The sequence below is a fragment of the Protopterus annectens genome, chromosome 8.part0 (assembly GCF_019279795.1).
Source record: "Protopterus annectens isolate FY-2018-M chromosome 8.part0, PAN1.0, whole genome shotgun sequence".
Taxonomy (NCBI): Eukaryota; Metazoa; Chordata; order Ceratodontiformes; family Protopteridae; genus Protopterus; species Protopterus annectens.
This window is the reverse complement of record NC_056741.1, coordinates 91,594,558-91,617,581: the sequence shown is the minus strand read 5'-3', so window position 1 is coordinate 91,617,581 and position 23,024 is coordinate 91,594,558. Positions and strand designations below refer to the sequence as shown.

Genomic DNA, 23,024 nt, shown 5'->3' with positions numbered 1-23,024 from the left:
ACTGAAAGGGCACTATACTTAACATTTTGTACATCAAACACACTTTGCCTGCGAACTTCTCAGGAAACAAATCAGCGCAAACTGGTGGAAATAACATCAGTTGTGACCATGAGGGTGAATGAATGCAATCATGCTAGTGAAGTCAATGAAAGAGATAGTCACTAAACCCTGCCCCACCCTCCAGCCAGCAACTGCCCGCCCACATCTGGGAATTTGGTTATGATCCTGGAACTGCTTTACTACCTGCTAAGCACATGCTGCCTGGGAGTTGTGCCTGTGCCTGCTTCTTGTGATAGTTAAAGCAAAATTAATTTATAGTGAGACAGAAGCAGGATAACTCATTTAGGTCTCCAATGATTGGTTTATAGCTTCATAGGTGTGGACTAGGCTAATGGCCCTGGAGCCTTTACAGACCTAGCCCATAGGATTACCCTGACATCATGCCACCCGATCTTAGTTCCCAGTGTCTCTGTTGAGGAGAGCAAATGGAGTGATCCCTAGGGAGAATTTTCTGTTTCCCATCCACTCATCAAGGTTTCTCTTGAAGAAGGCAAGTGAGGTGATTTGTTTGACATGTATGGGAAGTTTATTCCATAGCAAGGGCAGTCTCTGGGTTATGAACCTGTCCCTCCAGCATGTTCTGTTGATTGTGGTAATGAGGCTGAGGAAACTAGAGCATGTGGTGTGAAGGGATTGGGATTTCTTTAGATGTAGCATTTCTAACAGAGCTGGATCAGACATGGCTTTGTATGTCAAGCAGAGATTGCCTCTAAGTAGGCGATATGAGACAGAGAATAGTTGGAGTTTTTTGAGTCTGTCCATATAGGACAAGTGTTTAAGGCCTAGGATCCCTTTTGTGAGGTACTTTTATGGCCTCTCCAGTTGTTGCAGGTGTCTAGTGAGGTGCATGCCAAATGGGGCATTGTACTCGATGATTGGTCTAATGAGGGAAAAGTAGAGGGAGACAATGATCTTTTTCTTCATGGATGCAAAACCCTTAGTGATGAGATGTGCCACATAGAAGGACTTTCTTACCACAGTGGCAATGTGGTGGTCAAAAGCGAGGCTACTGTCAACCTGTGTTCCCAGATCTCTTATAACACCTTCTGAGTTTAGTGTACTACCATTGATGTGGTAATTGATGGGAACTGGGTTTTTTCCAAAGGGGATGATGACACATTTTTTGGCATTGAGCTTAAGGTCATGGTTCTGACACCAGTCACTAGTCTCAGTAAGGCCTTTCTGTAGAATGTCAGCATCACTTGGGGAGTTAATAATAGCTCCCAACTTGCAATCGTCTGCAAACTTTGTCAGCCAGAGACTGTTTGTGTTGGCTTGGACTTCAGAGAAGTAGATACCAAACAGGAGAGGACCCAGGACCAAACCCTGTGGGACTCCAATAGTGACAGGTCGGCAGTCTGACTTGGAGCTAGTTACTTTCACACTGTGGGTGCTATCTGTGAGCCAGTTTGCAATCCACTTAGTGATATAGGGGTTGATGCCTAGCTTAGTGAGTTCTTCTGTGATTCCTGAATGGGGAATGGTATCAAACACCTTGGCCAGATCAATATAGGCTGTATGAACCACCTTGTCTTCATCCACAGCTCTGGTGACTGACTCAAAGAAGTTGACCAAGTTGAGCAGGCATGATCTATCCTTCACAAAACCAAACTGTGTGGGATCCAGAGTTTGGAGATTCCCCATATCCTTGCTTATTAGGTCCATCATGATGTGTTCCATAGCTTTGCATATCGGACTCATCAGGCTAATGGGACAATAGCTCCCAGGATCTGTAGTAAATCATTTGTGGAAAGGGATGACTGTAGCAGTGCATCATTCAATAGGAACAAAGCCTCAGGTGAGGCTGTGATTGAACAGGGCACACAGATGAGGTGCTAGTTCACGCTGTGGTTCATGTAGAACACAACCAGGTATATTGTCAGGTCCCATGGAAGCTGTATTCTTGGCCTTGGACAGTGCTGTTTTAACCTGTGCAGCAATAATACTGGTTGCTTTACAATCTACTGATATTGTGATTGGTCCTTTGGGGGGGGTGAGAGAGGTAAAGTTGGCACTGAATTTGTCGGCCAGTATATTGGCAATATCTGTTGGCTTTATATAGGCGGTACTGATTATGCAGTAGCTCAGAGCAAATCTGGGTATGCCATGGAGATTCTTCACATAACTATAGAAGGCGAGTTTTTGTCTAGTGGAAGCTCCTGCAGTTTTAAAATTTGAACTATTGTACAACTCAGTGCATTCCTGCACTCTGAGCCGTGACTGTCAGTACAGCTCAGATTAGCACCAAACAGCTTAAACCCATTTGTTGAGCCATTCATATCTATACTGTCTGCTCCATCCTATGGCCTTCCTACCCAGTGTCCATTGTCCACACTGAGTCTATCACATTTCCATTTCTTTCAGAAACCTACTCTGAAGTAGCTTGTGCTGGCAATGAAATTTAAGAACATCTTGGGAGTTTAGACTCTCAACATCAGCAGGAAATTTTTACATGTTTTGGCCTACCCTGCTGCTGTCATGTCTGCACTGAAGTCCTGTGGTTTCACCTGAGGGGTGGGCATGTAGTGGGACTATGTGGCATATCATGCTGGCTCTGTAGCACTTCAGCCTTGACCACCACCATTTCCCTTCTTTGGAGTCCACCTTTCAGAGTGACTTTCCCAGTCTCCATTAAGGATTGCCACAGGGAATGCCCATGTAACCACCCCCCAGGTTGAATATGACCCTCCCTCCCTTGTCACCAAAGATGCTAATGAAGCCTTGGTTGGCTGGCTTATAGTATGGGCTTTAATTCTCTACATCAGCAGAGTGGCAGCTTAAACCCATTGAGGGTAGGTCAGTCTTCATCTGCCTGTAAGAATTCATCTACAGTCCCTTACCAACTGTCTATTTCTTGCTATAAATAGAACTCTATTGCTTTTCCACATGCCGTAAAATGATTTTGACCTACTTCTGTAGCATGATATGAAATTTTCATCTTAATATTTTATAATAAGCCAGAGTGTTTTGAATCTTACACTGCCAGCTCTGCTGGAGGTACCCCCCCCTCCCCACCACCACCAACACCACTTCCTTACCTTATACACCTAACTTGTGCTAACTTCCTACATTGCCAGCAGAAACACTGCATTTTGGGGAAAAGCAAAAGACAACATTTAAGTGCACCATTTTTGATTGCTTTATTTGTGAAGTATAGTAGAAATTTCTACTTTTAATACCTCATTTTCAAGGCACCATTAGTCCTACAAGTGCCATTCTCTGTAGTTTTCACCTTTTCACTGAATGTTTCTGGCTGTCTATCTCTCTGTAGTTTTCACCATTTCACTGAATGTTATTGGCTGTGTATCTCTCTGTACTTTTAACCTTTTCACTGAATGTTTCTGGCTGTATATCTCTCAGTAGTTTTCACCTTTTCACTGAATGTTTCTGGCTGTATATCTCTCTGTAGTTTTCACCTTTTCACTGAATGTTTCTGGCTGTATCTGTAGTTTTCACCTTTTCACTGAATGTTTCTGGCTGTGTATCTCTCTGTACTTTTAACCTTTTCGCTGAATGTTTCTGGCTGTATATATATCTCAGTAGTTTTCACCTTTTCACTGAATGTTTCTGGCTGTGTATCTCTCTGTACTTTTAACCTTTACACTGAATGTTTCTGCTGTATATATCTTTCTGTACTTTTAACCTTTTTACTGAATGTTTCTGGATGTGTATCTCTCTGTACTTTTAATGTTTTCACTGAATGTTTCTGGCTGTATATCTCTTAGTAGTTTTCACCTTTTCCCTGAATGTTTCTGGCTGTATATCTCTCTGTAGTTTTCACCTTTTCAATGAATGTTTCTGGCTGTATATCTCTCTGTAGTTTTCACCTTTTCACTGAATGTTTCTGGCTGTATATTTCTGTAGTTTTCACCTTTTCACTGAATGTTTCTGGCTGTGTATCTCTCTGTAGTTTTTACCTTTTCACTGAATGTTTCTGGCTGTGTATCTCTCTGTACTTTTAACCTTTTCACTGAATGTTTTTGGCTGTATATCTCTCTGGAGTTTTCACCTTTTCAATGAATGTTTCTGGCTGTGTATCTCTCTGTAGTTTTCACCTTTTCATATCTCTCTGTAGTTTTCAACTTTTCACTGAATGTTTGTGGCTGTGTATCTCTTTGTAGTTTTCACATTTTCCCTGAATGTTTCTAGACGTATATCTCTCTGTAGTTTTCACCTTTTCACTGAATGTTTCTGGCTGTATATCTCTCTGTAGTTTCACCTTTTCACTGAATATTTCTGGCTGTGTATCTCTCTCTGTAGTTTTCACCTTTTCACTTAATGTTTCTGGCTGTATATCTGTAGTTTTCACCTTTTCACTGAATGTTATTGACTGTGTATCTCTCTGTACCTTTAACCTCTTCACTGAAGGTTTCTGGCTGTATACCTCTCAGTAGTTTTCACCTTTTCGCTGAATGTTTCTGGTTGTGTATCTCTCTGTACTTTTAACCTTTTCACGGAATGTTTATGGCTGTGTATCTCTCTGTACTTTTAACCTTTTCATGGAATGTTTCTGGCTGTATATATCTTTCTGTACTTTTAACCCTTTCACTGAATGTTTCTGGCTGTGTATCTAGTTTTCACCTTTTTACTGAATGTTATTGGCTGTGTATCTCTCTGTACTTTTAACCTTTTCACTGAATGTTTCTGGCTCTGTATCTCTCTGTACTTTAAACATTTTCACAGAATGTTTCTGGCTGTGTATCTCTCTGTAGTTTTCACCTTTTCACTGAATGTTTCTGGCTGTGTATCTCTCTGTACTTTTAACCTTTTCACTGAATGTTTATAGCTGTGTATCTCTCTGTACTTTTATCCTTTTCACTGAATGTTTCTGGCTGTATATCTCTCTGTAGTTTTCACCTTTTCACTGAATGTTTCTGGCTGTATATCTCTCTGTAGTTTTCACCTTTTCAATGAATGTTTCTGGCTGTATATCTCTCTGTAGTTTTCACCTTTTCACTGAATGTTTCTGGCTGTATATTTCTGTAGTTTTCACCTTTTCACTGAATGTTTCTGGCTGTGTATCTCTCTGTAGTTTTCACCTTTTCACTGAATGTTTCTGGCTGTGTATCTCTCTGTACTTTTAACCTTTTCACTGAATGTTTCTGGCTGTATATCTCTCTGGAGTCTTCACCTTTTCAATGAATGTTTCTGGCTGTGTATCTCTCTGTAGTTTTCACCTTTTCATATCTCTCTGTAGTTTTCAACTTTTCACGGAATGTTTGTGGCTGTGTATCTCTTTGTAGTTTTCACATTTTCCCTGAATGTTTCTGGCAGTATATCTCTCTGTAGTTTTCACCTTTTCACTGAATGTTTCTGGCTATGTATCTCTCTGTAGTTTTCACCTTTTCACTGAGTTTTTTCTGCCTGTATATCTCTCTGTACTTTCAACCTTTTAACTGAATGTTTCTGGCTGTATATCTCTCTGTAGTTTTCACTTTTTCACTGAATGTTTCTGGCTGTATATCTCTCTGTAGTTTCACCTTTTCACTGAATATTTCTGGCTGTGTATCTCTCTCTGTAGTTTTCACCTTTTCACTTAATGTTTCTGGCTGTATATCTCTGTAGTTTTTACCTTTTCACTGAATGTTTCTGGCTGTATATCTGTAGTTTTCACCTTTTCACTGAATGTTATTGACTGTGTATCTTTCTGTACTTTTAACCTTTTCACTGAATGTTTCTGGCTATATATCTCTCAGTATTTTTCACCTTTTCACTGAATGTTTCTGGCTGTGTATCTCTCTGTACTTTTAACCTTTTCACGGAATGTTTCTGGCTGTGTATCTCTCTGTACTTTTAACCTTTTCATGGAATGTTTCTGGCTGTATATATCTTTCTGTACTTTTAACCCTTTCACTGAATGTTTCTGGCTGTGTATCTAGTTTTCACCTTTTTACTGAATGTTATTGGCTGTGTATCTCTCTGTACTTTTAAGCTTTTCACTGAATGTTTCTGGCTCTGTATCTCTCTGTACTTTAAACCTTTTCACAGAATGTTTCTGGCTGTGTATCTCTCTGTACTTTTAACCTTTTCACTGAATGTTTCTGGCTGTATATCTCTCTGTAGTTTTTACCTTTTTACTGAATGTTTCTGGCTGTGTATCTCTCTGTAGTTTTCACCTTTTCACTGAATGTTTCTGGCTGTGCATCTCTCTGTACTTTTAACCTTTTCACTGAATGTTTCTGGCTGTATATCTCTCTGTAGTTTTCACCTTTTCACTGAATGTTTCTGGCTGTATATCTCTCTGTAGTTTTCACCTTTTCAATGAATGTTTCTGGCTGTATATCTCTCTGTAGTTTTCACCTTTTCACTGTATGTTTCTGGCTGTGTATCTCTCTGTACTTTTAACCTTTTCAATGAATGTTTCTGGCTGTGTATCTCTCTGTACTTTTATCCTTTTCACTGAATGCTTCTGGCTGTATATCTCTGTAGTTTTCACCTTTTCACTGAATGTTTCTGGCTATGTATCTCTCTGTAGTTTTCACCTTTTCACTGAATGTTTCTGGCTGTGTATCTCTCTGTAGTTTTCACCTTTTCACTGAATGTTTCTGGCTGTATAGCTCTCTGTAGTTTTCACCTTTTCACTGAATGTTTCTGGCTGTCTAGCTCTCTGTAGTTTTCACCTTTTCACTGAATGTTTCTGGCTGTATATCTGTATTTTTCACCATTTCACTGAATGTTATTGGCTGTGTATCTCTCTGTACTTTTAACCTTTTCACTGAATGTTTCTGGCTGTATATCTCTCAGTAGTTTTCACCTTTTCACTGAATGTTTCTGGCTGTATATCTCTCTGTAGTTTTCACCTTTTCACTGAATGTTTCTGGCTGCATATTTCTGTAGTTTTCACCTTTTCACTGAATGTTTCTGGCTGTGTATCTCTGTACATTTAATCATTTCACTAAATGTTTCTGGTTATGTGTCTCTTTGTAGTTTTCACCTTTTCACTGAATGTTTCTGGCTGTGTATCTCTCTGTAGTTTTCACCTTTTCACTGAATGTTTCTGGCTGTATAGCTCTCTGTAGTTTTCACCTTTTCACTGAATGTTTCTGGCTGTCTAGCTCTCTGTAGTTTTCACCTTTTCACTGAATGTTTCTGGCTGTATATCTGTAGTTTTCACCATTTCACTGAATGTTATTGGCTGTGTATCTCTCTGTACTTTTAACCTTTTCACTGAATGTTTCTGGCTGTATATCTCTCAGTAGTTTTCACCTTTTCACTGAATGTTTCTGGCTGTATATCTCTCTGTAGTTTTCACCTTTTCACTGAATGTTTCTGGCTGTATATTTCTGTAGTTTTCACCTTTTCACTGAATGTTTCTGGCTGTGTATCTCTGTACATTTAATCATTTCACTAAATGTTTCTGGTTATGTATCTCTTTGTAGTTTTCACCTTTTCACTGAATGTTTCTGGCTGTGTATCTCTCTGTACTTTTAACCTTTTCACTGAATGTTTCTGGCTGTATATCTCTCTGTAGTTTTCACCTTTTCAATGAATGTTTCTGGCTGTGTATCTCTCTGTAGTTTTCACCTTTTCATATCTCTCTGTAGTTTTCAACTTTTCACGGAATGTTTGTGGCTGTGTATCTCTTTGTAGTTTTCACATTTTCCCTGAATGTTTCTGGCAGTATATCTCTCTGTAGTTTTCTTCTTTTCACTGAATGTTTCTGGCTATGTATCTCTCTGTAGTTTTCACCTTTTCACTGATTTTTTCTGGCTGTATATCTCTCTGTACTTTCAACCTTTTAACTGAATGTTTCTGGCTGTATATCTCTCTGTAGTTTTCACTTTTTCACTGAATGTTTCTGGCTTTATATCTCTCTGTAGTTTCACCTTTTCACTGAATATTTCTGGCTGTGTATCTCTCTCAGTAGTTTTCACCTTTTCACTTAATGTTTCTGGCTGTATATCTCTGTAGTTTTTACCTTTTCACTGAATGTTTCTGGCTGTATATCTGTAGTTTTCACCTTTTCACTGAATGTTATTGACTGTGTATCTTTCTGTACTTTTAACCTTTTCACTGAATGTTTCTGGCTATATATCTCTCAGTAGTTTTCACCTTTTCACTGAATGTTTCTGGCTGTGTATCTCTCTGTACTTTTAACCTGTTCATGGAATGTTTCTGGCTGTATATATCTTTCTGTACTTTTAACCCTTTCACTGAATGTTTCTGGCTGTGTATCTTGTTTTCACCTTTTTACTGAATGTTATTGGCTGTGTATCTCTCTGTACTTTTAACCTTTTAACTGAATGTTTCTGGCTGTATATCTCTCAGTAGTTTTCACCTTTTCACTGAATGTTTCTGGCTGTATATATCTCTGTACTTTAAACCTTTTCATGGAATGTTTCTGGCTGTGTATCTCTCTGTACTTTTAACCTTTTCACTGAATGTTTCTGGCTGTATATCTCTCTGTAGTTTTTACCTTTTCACTGAATGTTTCTGGCTGTGTATCTCTCTGTAGTTATCACCTTTTCACTGAATGTTTCTGGTTATGGATCTCTCTGTAGTTTTCACCTTTTCACTGAATGTTTCTGGCTGTGTATCTCTCTGTACTTTTAACCTTTTCACTGAATGTTTCTGGCTGTGTATCTCTCTGTACTTTTATCCTTTTCACTGAATGTTTCTGGCTGTATATCTCTGTAGTTTTCACCTTTTCACTGAATGTTTTTGGCTGTGTATCTCTCTGTAGTTTTCACCTTTTCACTGAATGTTTCTGGCTGTGTATCTCTCTGTAGTTTTCACCTTTTCACTGAATGTTTCTGGCTGTATAGCTCTCTGTAGTTTTCACATTTTCACTGAATGTTTCTGGCTGTCTAGCTCTCTGTAGTTTTCACCTTTTCACTGAATGTTTCTGGCTGTATATCTGTATTTTTCACCATTTCACTGAATGTTATTGGCTGTGTATCTCTCTGTACTTTTAACCTTTTCACTGAATGTTTCTGGCTGTATATCTCTCAGTAGTTTTCACCTTTTCACTGAATGTTTCTGGCTGTATATCTCTCTGTAGTTTTCACCTTTTCACTGAATGTTTCTGGCTGTATATATGTAGTTTTCACCTTTTCACTGAATGTTTCTGGCTGTGTATCTCTCTGTACTTTTAACCTTTTCACTGAATGTTTCTGGCTGTATATATCTCTCAGTAGTTTTCACCTTTTCACTGAATGTTTCTGGCTGTGTATCTCTCTGTACTTTTAACCTTTACACTGAATGTTTCTGCTGTATATATCTTTCTGTACTTTTAACCTTTTCACTGAATGTTTCTGGCAGAGTATCTCTCTACTTTTAATGTTTTCACTGAATGTTTCTGGCTGTATATCTCACTGTAGTTTTCACCTTTTCACTGAATGTTTCTGGCTGTATATCTCTCTGTAGTTTTCACCTTTTCATTGAATGTTTCTGGCTGTATATCTCTCTGTAGTTTTTACCTTTTCACTGAATGTTTCTGGCTGTATAGCTCTGTAGTTTTCACCTTTTCACTGAATGTTTCTGGCTGCGTATCTCTGTAGTTTCACCTTTTCACTGAATGTTTCTGGCTGTGTATCTCTGTACATTTTATCTTTTACCTAAATGTTTCTGGTTATGTATCTCTCTGTAGTTTTCACCTTTTCACTGAATGTTTCTGGCTGTATATCTCTCTGTAGTTTTCACCTTTTCAATGAATGTTTCTGGCTGTGTATCTCTCTGTAGTTTTCACCTTTTCATATCTCTCTGTAGTTTTCAACTTTTCACTGTATGTTTGTGGCTGTGTATCTCTCTGCAGTTTTCACATTTTCACTGAATGTTTCTGGCTGTATATCTCTCTGTAGTTTTCACCTTTTCACTGAATGTTTCTGGCTGTGTATCTCTCTGTAGTTTTCACCTTTTCACTGAATTTTTCTGGCTGTATATCTCTCTGTACTTTTAACCTTTTAACTGAATGTTTCTGGCTGTATATCTCTCTGTAGTTTTCACTTTTTCACTGAATTTTTCTGGCTGTATATCTCCCTGTAATTTCACCTTTTCACTGAATGTTTCTGGCTGTGTATCTCTCAGTAGTTTTCACCTTTTCACTGAATGTTATTGACTGTGTATCTCTCTGTACTTTTAACCTTTTCACTGAAGGTTTCTGGCTGTATATCTCTCAGTAGTTTTCACCTTTTCACTGAATGTTTCTGGTTGTGTATCTCTCTGTACTTTTAACCTTTTCACGGAATGTTTCTGGCTGTGTGTCTTTCTGTACTTTTAACCTTTTCACTGAATGTTTCTGGCTGTGTATCTCTCTGTAGTTTTCGACTTTTCACTGAATGTTTCTGGCTGCGTATCTGTCTGTAGTTTTCGCCTTTTCACTGAATGTTTCTGGCTGTATATTGCTGTAGTTTTCACCTTTTCACTGAATGTTTCTTGCTTTATATCTGTAGTTTCCACCTTTTCACTGAATGTTTCTGGCTGTATATCTGTAGTATTCACCTTTTCACTGAATGTTATTGGCTGTGTATCTCTCTGTACTTTTAACCTTTTCACTGAATGTTTCTGGCTGTATATCTCTCAGTAGTTTTCACCTTTTCACTGAATGTTTCTGGCTGTGTATCTCTCTGTACTTTTAACCTTTTCATAATTTGTTTCTGGCTGTATATATCTTTCTGTACTTTTAACCTTTAGACTGAATGTTTCTGGCTGTATATCTGTACTTTTCACCTTTTCACTGAATGTTTCTGGCTGTATATCTCTGTAGTTTTCACCTTTTCACTGAATGTTTCTGGCTGTGTATCTCTCTGTACTTTTAACCTTTTCACAGAATGTTTCTGGCTGTGTATCTCTCTGTACTTTTAACCTTTACACTGAATTTTTCTGGCTATATATATCTTTCTGTACTTTTAACCTTTACACTGAATGTTTATGGCTGTATATATCTTTCTGTACTTTTAACCTTTACACTGAATGTTTCTGGCTGTATATATCTTTCTGTACTTTTAACCTTTACACTGAATGTTTCTGACTGTATATATCTTTTTGTACTTTTAACCTTTACACTGAATGTTTCTGGCTGTATATATCTTTCTGTACTTTTAACCTTTTCACTGATTGTTTCTGGCTGTATATCTCTCTGTAGTTTTTACCTTTTCACTGAATGTTTTTGGCTGTATATCTGTAGTTTTCACCTTTTCACTGAATGTTTCTGGCTGTGTATCTCTCTGTACTTTTAACCTTTTCACTGAATGTATCTGGCTGTGTATCTCTCTGTACTTTTAACCTTTTCACTGAATGTTTCTGGCTGTATATCTCTCTGTAGTTTTCACCTTTTCACTGAATGTTTCTGGCTGTGTATCTCTCTGTAGTTTTCACCTTTTCACTGAATGTTTCTGGCTATATAACTCTCTGTAGTTTTCATATTTTCACTGAATGTTTCTGGCTGTATATCTGTAGTTTTCACCTTTTCACTGAATGTTTCTGGCTGTATATTTCTCTGTACTTTTAACTTTTTCACTGAATGTTTCTGGCTGTATATCTGTAGTTTTCACCTTTTCCCTGAATGTTTCTGGCTGTATATCTCTCGGTAGTTTTCACCTTTTCACTGAATATTTCTGGCTGTATATCTCTCTGTAGTTTTCACCTTTTCACTGAATGTTTCTGGCTATATAACTCTCTTTAGTTTTCACCTTTTCACTGAATGTTTCTGGCTGTATATCTGTAGTTTTCACCTTTTCACTGAATGTTTCTGGCTGTGTATCTCTCTGTACTTTTAACCTTTTCACTGAATGTTTCTGGCTGTGTATCTCTCTGTAGTTTTCACCTTTTCACTGAATTTTCTGGCTGTATATCTCTATGTAGTTTTCACCTTTTCACTGAATGTTTCTGGCTGTGTATCAGTATAATGAATATTGGGATCTGCTTTGCTCACCCTCACTTTGCTTGTGATCGCTGCTCTCCCCAACTGAACCACAATTCCCAGACCCCGTTAATCTACATATATGCTAACTCCACCTTTCCATTTTCCATCTCTATCACTGACCAAATATCTCAGACAAGAAACCAACACAACATATAGCCAATCCTGTTCAACTCCAAACTATTCTTAAACTTCTCTCATCATCACATCTAGCCAGTGCTGAATCAGCTCATACATTTCTAAAACCTTTCCCTCCATCATACTTTCTCCTGCTTTATTAAGTGTCTATATTAGAACATCAAGTTTCAAACCTTCGAATGTTCTAATATCAAACCCTATGCAGCGAAAGCTTAAAATATCGAAGCAACAGAAAACCAATTTTTTTTCCTAGGGAAAGAATTCAGTTGTCTGTTTCTGTTGCTTCAGTATTTTCAGTGCTGAGGTGGAAATTTATGGATCGGGTTCAGGTAAGTGTGCGATTGTGTGGATGTGAGGGTTAGGGCTGGTTAGGTGAGTTAGGGTTAGGGCGCGGTTATGTATGTGTGCGACTATGTGGACATGAGGGTTAGGGCAGGTTAGGTGAGTTAGGGTTAGGGTTTGGGTTAACGTAAGTGGATAGTTAGTGGAGTGTGTAATAGTTTAGTGTAGGGTTAGGTGTCAGATTTTAGCTGCCTGTGTGTGGATTGCTGTTTATTTGGTGTGCTTGTGTTGTGTGTATGTCTTTTGGAACAGTGATTTTTTTTCCCCTTGAAAAAAATTGCTGTTCTGACAGTTCGAGATTGTAAACTTTTGCTTACATAGGGTGAATTAATCACCGTTCACTTTTTTAAGCGGTCGGTGATCTAATATAGACCCTTTATTATTGCCCTACTTCCTTTCAGGATCATTTTACTCACATCCTCATAACTCTCTTCACTCCTGTCTTTCCATATTCATAGCAGTACCCCAATCAATTGCTATCCACTGCCAATACTTTGTATTTTGTATATTCAAAACTCATTTGCATCTACTACTCTGTTCCTCTTGTCATTATTTCTAAATCACATGCTACACAATCTCCCAAATCTGCTAGACTGTGATCTATGCTTATCACTTTACCTTTGCTTCTATCATCTATACATTATTATAATGATGATCTATCTAAGCACACTCACCGGCTTACTTCTCCTATTCCTAAAATTGCACTAAATTTATATAATGTATCCCTCATTCACCAATACAAGTGTGAGATTATTCATGTCTAACAAATGTCTGCTGTTATTTTCTGACTTCAAGTGCCAACTATTTGCCAGAACTACAATTTATGAGAAATGGACAGAAAATATGAGTCAGAATTCTGGATATTCTATGAAAATCTGATCAGTTGAGAGCTATGCCTGCCATAACCCTCCCCCACACCCATTAACGCTGAACAACACATGCACAACTGACAGGTGTTCTTCAAGGGTGACTCACAACCCAGGAAACACACACTCCCTCAACAAAAAACATAGCCACAGCAAAACTCCATTCCCACTGCAATACCACCACCAAGACAGAAAGGTAACCACAAATACAGCCACAAACAAAAGCAGGACAATGTCCCCAAAATAGGGACAACTGAAACACCACCCCCAAAAACCTGGAAAGCCCAGAGAACCACTGGACACATTAACATGAATCTTATGATGGGCATGACTGAAAAACGAAAAATGTCTGTTACCACTGTCTCCTCAGTCTTACACAATCTGAAACCATCCCACCAAAACACCAGTTCAACCAAACACGCAACAACCACAGTGCCATGACAAACAGACCAAAGCATGAGGCTCTCTCAACCCAAATTCCAATGCATTTTGCTTGTGCAAACAGCAAATAATAAAAGGTTAGCAATAACACTATGCCAACAGCAGCAATACTCCTGATTTTCTTCAAATAGTATTTATAAAATCAGCTGTTGTCACTGTGACCAAGAAACTCCTGTCAGTTACAAGAATCAGGTTTTCACATGTAAATCCATGTGCAACAAAAAGCTCCTCTCCACCCTGGCCAGCTCCAACATCAGGGGGTAAAAGCATAACCTGCAAGATTGAAACTTTCAGCTTGAGTTGTGAGACTTCTGTTTTAAAAAATAAGTAAATCAATCCACTGGAACCATTTGGCACAAAACTCAAATTCAAATTTATTAACAACACAACTACACAGTTTCACTAAAATAGCTTCTTCTGGCATAAAACAATGCTAATAGTTAAAACAAGTATAAAGAAACTTCTGTCTTAACTTATCAACAGCCACCAGCAGCTTCTCTTGATAACTAAAGCAGAGAAAAAAAAATATATATATATATATATATATATATATATATATATCTATATATGTATATATATATATATATCTATATCTATATATATATATATATGTATATATATATATATATATATATATATAGATACTATAACATCATTGCTGACCACACCCTCATATCACTACTAACATGAGGCCTACTCACACCCAAAAGTACTTGCAGGTCATCTTGGATATACTTGCAATAGCAAATTCACACCAAAATGTAATTCCTTACCCAGTTACACTTACCTAAAACACATTAAGTTCCTCCCTACACTTACCTCATTTCCTCCCCATCATCCTACTTTCCCAATTAACCATCCCCCTCCCCCAACTAGCTTTCTTCCCCTACACTCTTAATTTCCGTTACTATTCTTAGCTAACCCCCAGCTGAAGATGTCACTGGGCAAATTGTTTTGTTATCAAACCTCATTTAGCAAGCAACATAACATAGCTGGCCATGATTTTCCAGTTGGCCACATCTTCTAGCTCATAACTCATATGCACAATTTCCTGCATCGCAAACACCCTGCTCATTTTAACAATTCACTTAGCATACAGAGCTTATGAATGTAGCCGTGTATGTATCTTTGCATAAGATACTAGTCATAACTTTGAATGGTGCCTATCAAACGTGAATGTTGTTAGATGGGTCAAATAGACATGCTTGCCTGCTTCATGCTATATCAAAGGTAAATACTTCTTTCTTTCATACTCTGTGAAATGTTTATGCATTATGACAAGTGTAAATATACTTACTTTGTATGTATTCAACTACCTTGACATATTCTTGCCAATAACTGCTATCACTTGTGCTGTAAATTAGTTGTATGAGCAAGTACAAGTTGTGAATATTTCTCATGTCCTGGGTTATGGTTGAAAAAAGAGTTAAAAAGACCATTCCTCTCTCCCCTTTAACAAATATAGATTAGATAGATGGACAGATAGATGATAATATGGATAGATAGATAGATATTTTTAGTTCAGGCTTATGTGAAGTCACTTTAAGGTAGTTGTTGTTTTGAACTGAGGACTGCTTATAACAAGCTTCCAATGATTAACTGCATGCTGACAATGTGCTTTAGATTAGCATGTTGTCAAATTTATTTTGTCTTCAAACTATTTACTGAATTTAATTCATGAATATATTTACTTACTAGAGATAAACAATGTGCTTTTGTAATCATTATCTGATACGTCTTCTTTACTGTTTTCATAGCTGTGCAGATATCAGAAGAAAGAAGTCACTACAAGAATGGCATACATGCGCCTGAAGTGAGAAAAACTGCAATAATGACAACAAAGGAAGGTAAATAAATGCATTGCTGAATTAACTGCTAAAATAAATGCTGATAACCATATCTATATTTTCAAGGGTCAAGATTACTGTAAGCAATACAACATCATGTTTAGCCTTCTGATATAGAAACATGGCACTTTATATACTGTTGATTTTGTTTGGTTATTTAAGTAATTTGAGGAGACTGACCTTGCCTAAAAAGGCACTATGGGGGATGAAAAAGACTTTGCCAATCTACGGAAGTCAAAAGGAGAGAGGTCCAGACCATCTTTAGCAAAGCAGTCAGGTTTGTCAATCATCCTGGCCCAGACTAATATATACACACACACACATACAGTATATATATATATATATATATATATATATATATATATATATATATATATATATATGCACACACACACATATACACACACACACACACACACACACATATACATATCTTTATATATCTATATATATCTATCTATCTATCTATATATATATATATATATATATATATATATATATATATATATATATATATATGGCTCTATATCAGATTATCGAAGTTCAGAAACTCCCAAATTCATAAGGCCGAGACCATATAATCGAAGTTTCAGAACTTTAAACATTAAAAAATAAATAAATAAATAAAACACAAAAAATTCTATTTTTAACCTTTTTTGCAGGGGGGCAAGGCACCTTGCACCCCCCACATCCCCTAATTAAATTTATGAATTACATGATTGCACTACATTGTGAAAAGGGTAAATTTACAGTTCCATACTGCACCACAATCTCTAGTCAATACATTTGAAGTTTCAAAATGTCGATCATATGGTCCTGACCATATGACTTTCAAAGTTTTGAAACCTCAATAATCTGACAGGGATGCTATAATTAAATCAAAAGGTGCTTCAATAAAATATTAGATTAAGGGTGTGCATACTTAAGCAACCACCTTATTGAACATTTTTTATTGTTTATATTTTTTCCCGTAACAGATTTGTTTGTTTTTCATTTGAATTGTATAGGTTACAGGTCACATTAAAGTTGGGAAAAGTTTTGAATGATTTATTGTGGTCTCATTGTTTTATATCACAAAAACCTGGCATTTTAGCAGGGATGTGTACACTTTTTATATCCAATATATATATATGTATATATATATATATATATATATATATATATATATATATATATATACATATATATATATATATATATATATATATATATATATATATATATATATATATATATATATATATACTGTGTGTGTGTGTGTGGGTGTGTATATATATGGGTCCCCTGTAGATGATCAAACTTTTAAAAGCTTGACTTTCAAATGGCTGAGACCATATGAATGAGCTTTTAAAAGTTTGAAGGGTCTGAATAGAGATCTCCATACAGCACGGAATGGGAAGATTTCCCTTTTCCGCAATGTAGTGCGATCTTGGAGTTGGTATATTTAAATAGCGGTGGGTGTGGGGGGTGCAGGGGGGTCTTCCCCCTGCTAGAAACGTTTAGTTTATTTGTTTGTTTGTTTTTTTTAACATTTTCGAACTTTTAAATGTTCAGTCATATGATCTCAGCCATATGAAAGTCGAACATTTGAAATTTCGATCATGTGTAGTAGATCCATAGCTATATATATATATATATATATATATATATATATATATATATATACACATAAGCACATGGACACAGACACATGCACACACACACACACACACACACACACACACACACACACACACACACACACACACACACACACATAGGTCTATATCAGTATGGCAAAACCCAACTTTAATAAATGGCCATTCATTGAACACAAATCAGCAAACTGACATTCATTGAATGTTCACATCAGGAAACAGGTTTCCCAGGGAAGGGAATTAGTTGCCCAACATACTGAATAACACACACAATGTAAAATATCAAACCCACCAAATTGGGGACTATGGCCCCACCCCCTATTTATATATACCAACTCCCAGATCACACTACAGTGGGGAAAAGGCCAAATTTCTGTATGTTGGCCAACTGACTCACTTCCTTGGGGAAAAACATTTGCTGATGTGAACGTTTGATGAACAGCCATTTGCTGAAGTTGGGTTAGATGATGTCAATCATCTTTTGCTTATACTGTAGCATTGTTCTTAGTGATGATAGGTTACTTCTCATGCCTTGTTCACACTGGTTTCCAATGTATAATATATGGGCTGCGTCACGTCTTCTTCTTCATATGATCCAAAGAAGTGTTTCTCAAGTCATTTACTCCTATGTGCAATGACCAAGTCATGTTTGTACCTTGGGTGAAAGAATTTAAAGGGTCTAGTGACATGGCTTATCCTGGCACCTGCAAGTCAGCTTATCTTCACCCTGTCAGTGCTCTGCCTGGTGAGTGGTGCATGTCTATATCTCACTATGGAGCTTCCTATGACTAAGATGTTAACAGATAAGTTGACTCATTACAAATTATCTAGAGCTAATTCTTCTGCACTGACGAGTGGATAAACCTGATACTGCACATTGCCTGTGATATATGTTCTCCTACCGAGAGGGTACTGTGTATCATAGCCAATATCTAAAGCTGTTGATCTATGCAACTGCTTCCTAGATAGACACAACCTAGAGTTTGTGCTACTGCAACAACTCAATCAAATTACTGGGTGATTTTAAGTTGGAAACACTCAGCATGTTTTGGATGATAGGAAGAGCCCCATACAGACACAGAGACACAACATACAAACTCCACATAGACATTGGCAGCAACTCAGGATCAAACCTTGTACTTTGTACATGGGAGCCAAAAACCTTGCATTTAAACATTATGCTGACTGTTATGGTGACTGTTGATGCAACATCCTGATCCCATGCAGGAAATGGGAAAAAGGGGAATGATGATGATTATAATGATGATGGTGATGAAGATTATGATATGTGTTGAATCATTCTTCGGCTTGGCAGATGAGTGACCTTCTTGTGTTATAGTGTCTGTAAATATTGTTTCCCTGCCTGTGTAATATTGAGTATCTCTTGTACCAAACCTATGTCTAAGAGGACTTTGTAGTATGCATAGGCATGTTTTATGTACCTCAGCATAAGGAAGCTTATTTGATTATCAAAAACATGGCAATATGTTTGTGTGAGATGTATAAGAGGATGGAAAGTTTTTGAAAAGAGACTATCTTACAAGATTATTAGATATTTGCATGCCTTACATAAAGATTTGTGTAATGAAAAAAATAGTTGTCAGTAAGCATGAGGCAGTTTTTATGTTATGTCAGGGTGCCTTGTATTATTACACGGACAACAGAATGTGTGATGGAAGTCAACTTCATGATATGTACTGTCTGATGAAATAGGGTATACTAATGAAGTATAATTACAGAATGGGTCTATGTAGCAGGACCCAATGTGAAACAATGAGTCAAAGCTCCAGAGTTACACAAATATACAGACAGCAGCAACAATTGATGAATACAAAAAAAACAGTAAAGGTGAGATCAGCAAGTTATGTTTACTTGAAACAGCAGCTATCAATTTAGGCTCTAGAACCACAAGAACAGCTAGTAGCAGTGATGACTAGACTTAGGCTCAGAATGCCCACAGCAGACTAAAGCAATTGATAACTGCCAGAGGTGACACCTCTTCACAGTTTTTTTTTTTTTTGACAGAACCGGATGGTGTGAACATTTGGAACTTTCAAAAACATTTTTCAGCAGTGCACAACCACGCTGCAAATTATGGAATTATGCCAGATATAGAGAGGTTTGATTTTGAGGTTAAATCTAAGAAGATATCCCGCAGCATGCTAATGTAGCTGCAACCCAAAAGAGTAGAGTGACAACATCTGCATACACTCCAAGTTTAAATTAACCAGAGTGCAGACACACTGCCCTTACAGCCACTCACAAATTTCACACAAGAGAATAGCACATTTCACACAAGAGAATAGCAGGTCCTCAACTCTCAACAGTAAAAAAACTTGCTAAACCAGCTCTAAATGCCAAAGTCTACCCCAGCAGAAAAAAGTAGAGTATTTAAAATCAACTGCAGTAATACTCAAGTGCAAAATCAGAAAGCTTATATTTCCCATAATGCAGTGGGTTTTGGTTTTGAGGTCAAGATTAGTAGACATCTTCTGATGTGCTCATGTAGTTGTACGCCAGGAGAGAAGAGTTAGGATGCCTTTGTTAATGTCTTCAGTTTCCCACATACATAATAATATTGTTTCCCCAGGGTGTTAAGGGCTGATTCTTTTGATTGTAATGGTAAATGTATTCCATAACTTGAAAGGTGTTGTATAATGCCCAATTAATTACATGTTCATCACAGTACTCACTAGAATTATGGAATTATGCCAGATATAGAGAGGTTTGGTTTTGAGGTTAAATCTAAGAAGATATCCCATGGCATGCTAATGTAGTTGCAACCCAAAAGAGTAGAGTGACAACATCTGCATACACCCCAAGTTTAAATTAACCAGAGTGCAGACACACTGCCCTTACAGCCACTCACAAATTTCACACAATGTTTGCAGCCAAAAACAGGCATTTGCCTAGTTCCATGCCACCATGTCATTGAGCAGGGCCTCTAGGAATTTCTCAATGAAAAAGAAACACTCCAAAATCAAACACAAGAAGATTTTGGAGATTGAGGACATCCTGCCAGATGACAAGGACTGCCCTGGGTCTGGCGACTCCTGATTCAGAAAGGTGATTTCACAGCTCCCGCCTACAACCAGCCTTGGATGAAGCCTCTGGCATCATTGCTTCACAGGCTGCCATGATTTCTGCATCTTGTATGCCTTCCCAGAAAAATGTTTCTACCACACTTCCTGAAATGGAAGGCCCTTTAGTTCCATCAGCTAATGTGTGATGTGGAAGGCGAGAACTCTGGGATTTTCATCTGAGGACATTTCTGGGGACTGTGCTGAGGTCTTTGTCGCCAACCCACAATCTGCAGCCTTGAGGGAAATTATTCCTAAAGCCATTAGGCACAAAACATTGAAGACAAAACTGGTGGTAGCTAGCCTGCCTAGGCCTAGGTTGGGAAGTTTGTCAGCCCTGTCCACATCCCAAGCTTCATTTAAACTTCTAAAATGCCCACATTTTTCTTCATATTTTGGTCTCTCCCTCATAATTTACTTTTTCTGGCAAATTGTTGAAGATTGAAGTCACTAAATAAGTACATACATATGAATTTCAGATTTCATATAATTCAGAAATTGCTTGCTAACACAAATCCTGTTAACTATCTTTGTTTATAATAGCAACATTTAGATTCTGTCCCTATTTTTGGGTCTTTGTCCCCCTGTTATTTTAGGCTTTGTCCAGATTTCTTGGGCCAAGAGTTTGGGAGGTACAGTCAGTTGATTCATTTGGCTGTGGTTTTCATGTCCTTTTTAAAGCCCAAAAGGTCAGTATAAGAAATACATGAGGTACCTGAGCTTTTTTTAAAAAGAGAAGGGCAGAAACTCAGTGGAACCTCAACCTCAGGACTTTGATTGCTATAATTCAGTTGCAGATGAACTAGCTTCTTTGACCAAATACTCTGTGCTGAGGCATATAAATCAGACACTGAAGACATCTTCTTCTTTGTTTCACCACCAGAGGATTTCTCCTTTGAAGACACTGTTAACAGGATGAAGAAATTCCAATGGGAATCTAAGGAATAATCAGGGTCCGAGTTCAGATTTACACCCTACATGGGCTAATCTGAGCCCAGAGAATTAGTTGTTCTTCTAGTGATGGGTTTCCTGGAGGATGTAGTTACAAATGCAAACATTGAGACAAACCCTTCCCCCAAAACACATACATACACACACACACACACACACACACACACACACACACACACACACACACACACACACACACACGCACACACGCACGCACGCACGCACACACACACACACACACACACACACACACACACACACACACACACACACACAAACTCAAAGGAATCATGCTAACTTCTATAGGGTCAAGGATTGTCGCAAGTTCTGTAAGAATCCTTTGGCTGAACAACCTGTGGTATTCCTAATGAATCCTATTCTCAATAAGAGATATAGAGAGAGAGATAAAGAAAGACAGTAGAATGCTTGACAGTTTTGGAAAGAAAAGTATGTTCATCATTTAATCACTGCTACAGTAGCCTTGGCTATATGGATTATATCACACAGCACCTTCCAGGTTCCAAAGCTTAAAGTCACCATCCAATCACACACAGCACTGAGAGCCCAAGCAGAGCTGGTTATAGTCATTGACCCAGCTGCCAAGCTTTTCAGAGCATTCCTACCACAGAAAAATGATACTCTTGTAAGCTTTAAAGAAACAAAGGTCAGCTAGCATTTTCCATTGCTGGGCAAATCATTTCTATTCATGGTGAAAAAAAACATCCCCTTATTTATTTTACAGATTCATAGATTATTACATGGATAAGGACCTGTGGGGGGGGGCTATCTAAGCTTAGCCAAGTTTTCCAGAAAGAATAATGATGTCTTGTATCCAAATAGGAAATTGAGGGCCAGGCAATCATAAGCTACCTCTGTCCATAAAGGACATGGGTGGCAGGCCTGAAGTCAGTTTCTTATTACCCATCCATTGGTCTAAGTTGTGCTTAAACTGGGTAATAGATGTACTCGGCTTCTTATGAATGGGAAGTTTGTTTCTTATGCGGGCCAGTCTCGGGAACACATATATATCTGTCTAGTATGTTCTGCTTAAGTAAGAAAATTCAGGTCCCCAGACCTTGTATTTCTGTACTCTTTGACTTATGAATAAGCAGGAGATTCATATGTGTGGTGTTTACGGATGCCTTGGTAGCCAGGCATAGATCACTCCTCAGCAGTTTATAGGAGACTGAGTAGAGGGAAAGGACTTTAAGGCACTTTGCATAAGGCAATTTTGTTACACCTTGTATTCTTTTGTAAGGAATCTCTGAGGTCACTCTAGTTGCTGTATATGCCTGGTCAAACACATACCAAAGGGAGCACTGTATTATATTATTGGTCTGATAAGGGCAGAGTGCAGTGGGATAATGACCTCTTTGGACCTAGATGGCATGCCCATACTTATAAGTTGCCCAACATAAAAGGATTTCCTCACCACTGTGGCCACATGGAGGTCGAAGTTAAAGCTACTATCTACATGCATACCCAGATCGCTGAACACTAGGTTGACTCTTAGGGATGCATTTTCAACATCATAATTAGCCGGGATGGTTGACTTCCCAATGGGTACAATTACACATTTCTTTGCACTGAATTTTATTTCATGGCTTTGGCACCATTTGCTAGTCAGAGAGAGACCTTCTTGAAGAATGCTAGTGTCTGCAGGGGAGTCGATGAAATCCACAACTTGCTATCATCTGCAAACCTAGTCAGCCATAAACCTTCAACATGTACTTCCATTTCAGGAAAAACAGATGCTAAAAAGCAGCGGGATCAGTACAAATCCCTTGAGAGACTTCATTAGT

The 23,024-nt window shown here is 37.9% G+C and overlaps 1 protein-coding gene across 1 annotated transcript in view; it reads left to right on the top strand.

The window, feature by feature from the left end:
• LOC122807973 (asialoglycoprotein receptor 2-like) overlaps window positions 1-23,024 on the top strand; it is a 406,546-nt gene that overhangs the window by 91,571 nt on the left and 291,951 nt on the right. The window contains exon 3 of the mRNA XM_044079000.1: window positions 15,465-15,554. Within this exon, the coding sequence (XP_043934935.1) occupies window positions 15,465-15,554 (90 nt within the window). The remainder of the gene's footprint in view (window positions 1-15,464; window positions 15,555-23,024) is intronic.